Source organism: Microchirus variegatus (assembly GCF_963457635.1).
Source record: "Microchirus variegatus genome assembly, chromosome: 19".
Lineage (NCBI taxonomy): Eukaryota > Metazoa > Chordata > Actinopteri > Pleuronectiformes > Soleidae > Microchirus > Microchirus variegatus.
Window position 1 is genome coordinate 8,442,348 of NC_139820.1, and position 5,019 is coordinate 8,447,366.

General features: G+C 37.6%; 1 protein-coding gene across 1 annotated transcript; it reads left to right on the forward strand.

The window, feature by feature from the left end:
* Window positions 1–219: 219 nt before the first annotated feature.
* caly (calcyon neuron-specific vesicular protein) lies at window positions 220–4,596 on the forward strand (the record flags this gene model as incomplete). The annotated part of the gene is made up of 4 exons (XM_083905684.1): window positions 220–351; window positions 666–785; window positions 1,825–1,938; window positions 4,336–4,596. The coding sequence occupies exons 1-4, from the start codon at window positions 223–225 to the stop codon at window positions 4,594–4,596; spliced, it is 624 nt and encodes a 207-aa protein (XP_083761810.1). The 5' UTR covers window positions 220–222.
* Window positions 4,597–5,019: the final 423 nt, after the last annotated feature.

Sequence of the window (5,019 nt, forward strand, 5' to 3'; positions counted from 1 at the left end):
GATCGCTCTGCACCAGCCTTTTTCTTGGCAGTAGTTTCCCCAACAATGTACGCTACATAAATGTTTTTTCTTTGATTCTCATGTTTGACTCCTTTACCTTTTTCTCCATGTCCTGGCAGGAAACTCCATACAAGCTTCTGGCAGCGCTGTCACATTTGGCCTCATCTCACGCAGTCTGTCCAGCCCTGCTTTCCAGCTCTGTCCAGTCATTTCCAGGCAGCCATGGTGAAGCTAGGCAGCAATCTGTCGGGGAAGCTGGAGAAACAGCCATCTGTGGACGATGGCTTTGATAACATCCCCCTCATTACGCCCCTGGAGGTCAACCAGCTCCAGCACCCGTTCTCAGACAAGGTAATTACAGCCTGTGTTAGGTGTGTGTTTACGTTCCCGCCCACTCTGTTTTCTGCTGAAATACTGTGCATCGTGACCAACAGTTTACAATTGGCTGTAGGCAATCATCACGAAATTGAATGCGGGCGAGACCTTTTCCGGTCTTCACACGGAGACGGCCAGTGTTCAAAACACCATTTAAAGACATTTGTAAAATCACTGAGCCACTGCAAATGATGGCCGCGTACTTTCCAACATTCAGACGACCTCACTCATCGTTTCTAATTAGGAGTTCTGGCAGTCGACGTGACCGTGTGTCTTTTTTTTCTTGACAGATCATTGTGAAGACATCGACTCAGTACCAGCTGCAGCAGAAGAACAAGAACAAGCTGTACGTGCCAAACATCAGGAAGCTGAACATTAACTTCTACAGTGACGTTTCAGACAAAGCCAAGGTACACGAGCAATTGGTTACTAAAACCGTCTTTTATCTTATTTGTTGAAATTAATCTTTACATTCTGATATCCAGTAATAAATAAAGTTCTATTGAATAAAAGAAAATATGACAGTGACTGTAGCCTTTGCAATACTAGAGTCATAAACATGACCAGTCATTTCATTCAAACTCATTCAAAATTATACCCGCCTGGATTTTGCCATTCTTGTCACCGTTGTCTTATTCTTCTATTATATTCATTTTTTTTTACTAATTACATCAGTTGTAACCTAACCTTGTAAAATGTTCTTACACCTATTACACCAGATTTATTTCTTCTATCTGGGCAATGCAGAGAATTTTAAAAATATAACATTAAAATACAAATGGACTTAAACTGTTGTTCATTACTTAAGAGGTTTACTGTATGTACATATATATATATATATATATATATATATATGTATATACATATGTTTATGTATGTATATATATATGTTTATGTATGTATATATATATGTTTATGTATGTATATATATATGTTTATGTATGTATATATATATGTTTATGTATGTATATATATATGTTTATGTATGTATATGTATGTATACATATATATGTATATGTATGTATATATATGTATACATATATATGTATATGTATGTATACATATATGTATATGTATGTATATATATGTATGTATGTATATGTATGTGTATATATATGTATATGTATGTGGATGTATTTATGTATATGTGTATAATTATAATAATAATGCATTTTATTTGGAGGCGCCTTTCATGACACTCAAGATGTATGTGTATATATATATATGTGTATATGTATGTGTATATATATATGCATATACATGTGTATGTATGTATATATATGTGTATGTGTATGTATGTATATATATGTGTATGTATGTATTCAATGTCTATATATATATATATATATATATATATATATATATATATGTATGAATGTATATATGTACATATATGCACACACAATATGCTGTATATCTGTTCATGTGTTTTTTTTATTTTTTATCCAGATCACAGGCTTGATCCTCATCACTTTGGCCTTTTTGACCAGCCTGCTGCTCCTGCTCATGTACAAGGCCATGTGGTACGACCAGCTTACCTGTCCAGAGGGATTTATCCTGAAGGTAGAAACACACACGCACACATATACACATAAAAACTTGCTTTTTATTTGTTAGCGAGGACACTCCTCGTAGACATCATGCAGCCCTAGCCTCTTACCCTCACCTTAACCCAACTCTAACTCTGAAACCCTTGAAAACACACGTCAAACTTGAGCTTTGTATGTTTTTTTTCGGACCTCCAAAAAGATATAAACACAAGTACACACGACTACTTTAATAAAAGCAAGGAAACCGAAATATTGTGTAATGCTTTGCTGCTTCTCCCTCTAGTAAAGTAGAACACACGCGCACAAAGAAAACCGAGTGTAGCTCAGCTGGTGCTTCATGATCAGTCATTTCAGAAAGATTTGGGACGAACCGACCTCATTATCTCCAAACGACCCCTTGTAAACACAGTGTGCTGGACCCGCTGTCACACATGTTAGTTAAAGAGCCTGTTTCACAGAGGGAAATTTGGAAAGACAGAGAGAGAGAGAGGGGGGAGAGGCTGCTTTCTGCTCAGGCAGAGACTGGGACGCCTGCCTGTGAATCAGAGGGGTCTTTAATTAGGACTGAGCGTGACTAAACTGTGATTAAAGGCTTAGCAGTGAGGGGGGGGGGGGAGCAAAGAAGGGAAGAGGAGCAGGGGAAACCTTCCGGCAGAGCCTTTGAAGTTTTTGCCGCTTACAGTTGCTTTTTTTTTTTTTGTTGTTGTTGTTTTTAGTTTTAGAGTCAGGGATGAAGAATGCAGGGCAACATCCTGTTACTGCTGCTGCTCTCAGGTCAGGTAGTGGATCCTGTCTGTGTGATGGCAGCACATGGCAGTGGGCTCTTTAACAGGCCTGGAGTCTGTTTGAGTCTTTATGTTCTTCAACTTAATTTATGCACCAGGACAAAGATAAACCGTGTTGCTAGGGAGTGTTTTCACTTCTCTGACCTGATTTTTTTGTGTGCATCATGTACACTTGTTTCACCCACATAGTGTTTTCACAGTTTACTCATTATATTGTTTACCCTTTTGTGATACTATTTCACCCATAAAATCCCCCACTTCCCTAAATGCACTTCTGTTGTTTTACATTTCACTAATTTGTTTTAGTTCATGATTATCTACAACAGTGTTTTCTTTTAAATAAACATAGTCACAGCATGATTCAGTGCTGTGAGTTTCATACATTGTTATTCTGTCTCAGCACTGCCTGTCTTTTGGCAAACTCCCTGATGTTTCAGCTGCTTTTAAAGTGCTTTATAAATAAAATTGGATTGGATAGATGTATGCACACACACACACACACACATAAATATAGAGCTGAAACGATGGATCAATTAATCGATTATTAATTGATTACTAGATTAATCGTCAACTATTTTGATAATCGATTAATCGGTTTTCATGATTAAAACAAGATTTCTGATTGTTTTAGCTTCTTAAAGGTTTGACAAACACTGATCAACGTTTTTTAACATTTTAAACGCAAATATAGAAACACAAACAAAACAGCAGAAAACACAAAAACATTAACTCAAAACGGAAACGCAAATCAAAAGCAGAAAACACAAACAATTTCCGTTATGAGTTGATGTTTTTGTGTTTTTTGATTTGTGTTTGTGTTTTTTGACTTGCGTTTGTGATTTGCGCTTGTGTTTTTTGATTTGTGCTTGTGTTTTTTGATTTGTGTTTTTGATTTGCATTTGTGTTTTTGATTTGTGATTGTGATTTGCGCTTGTGTTTTTTGATTTGTGTTTTTTGATTTGCATTTGTGTTTTTGATTTGTGATTGTGATTTGCGCTTGTGTTTTTTTGATTTGCGCTTGTGTTTTTTGATTTGTGTTTTTTGATTTGCATTTGTGTTTTTGATTTGTGATTTGTGTTTGTGTTTTTTGATTTGCGTTTGTTTGTGTTTTGATTTGCGTTTGTGTTTTTGATTTGCGTTTGTTTTTTGATTTGCGTTTTTGATTTGCGTTTGTGTTTTTTGATTTGCGTTTGTGTTTTGATTATAACGAAACGAAAATAATCGTTAGTTGCAGCTCTCTAATGAATAAAAAAAACAAAATAATTTAATCACAATAATTTGACGACCAGAAATGACATCAAATGTGACCTAAAAATGAAAAACAAAGTAAAAAAAAATTGGAAATTCGAGGGAATGTGATCATATTTCTAAAAAGTCTAAAGGGAGGAAGTGTACTGAACCTAAGAATGTGTCAGCTTTGCTAAAAGCAGTTCTTCTGAAGTAGAAGTTATTGTTGCAACATGTAAATGAAGACATTTTGATGACTGACCAAATACCACAGTGTGATTTGATGTAATGTCAGACTCTCACTCTTTGTCGACTCACTGGTAGAGGTTTGGCTTGTTGATGTCGGAGCAGTGTGTTTTCACCCACGTTGAAACGAATGAATCTTTCTGTTGTAACAGCAGAAGCATTGCAGCCCGACAGCTCTGGAGATGTACTTCACAGAGCAGCAGCAGCAGCAGCAGCAGCAGCAGCAGGCGCCAGGCGTCCATGGCAGCACCAACGCTGGCCTGTACACTGCTCTCAGCCACCTTAACCAGGTCAGGAGGCCTGGACCTGAGCTGCCATCACCATGGTTACCGGTAATCAGCGCTCTGAAGGAGGCTGAGGTGGACAAACAGGGCAGCGACGCACTGAAAAGAAAGCCAGAGGGAGAGGTGTGAAGGGTCTGATGGAAATGTAATGAAGGTGGAAGAGAAAGACACAGTGATGTGTGTGTGTGCGTGTGGGGTGTGTGTGTGTGTGTGTGGGGGGGGGGAACATATTCCACTCAATGGAATATGTTCCATTGAGTGTTTGTCCTGAATGTGCCAAACCTTTCACTCAATTGTGTAAATTACACAATCCGACATCAATCCAGTTATTCTCTGTTGACATTTAGTAGCAAATGCTTCATATTTAATAGTTCAGATACTCCACCTGTATTTGTGTATCTGTGACATGCTTTGGTCAAAATACCATAAGGATGAAGCACCACAGCAGTTCAATCACCCTGCCAAAGCAGCCCTGTTCAGAACGCTCGGTTTAGTTGTATTTCTTTAGGTCCACCTTAAAAAAAAAGTAAAACGGGACAGGAAATGACATCA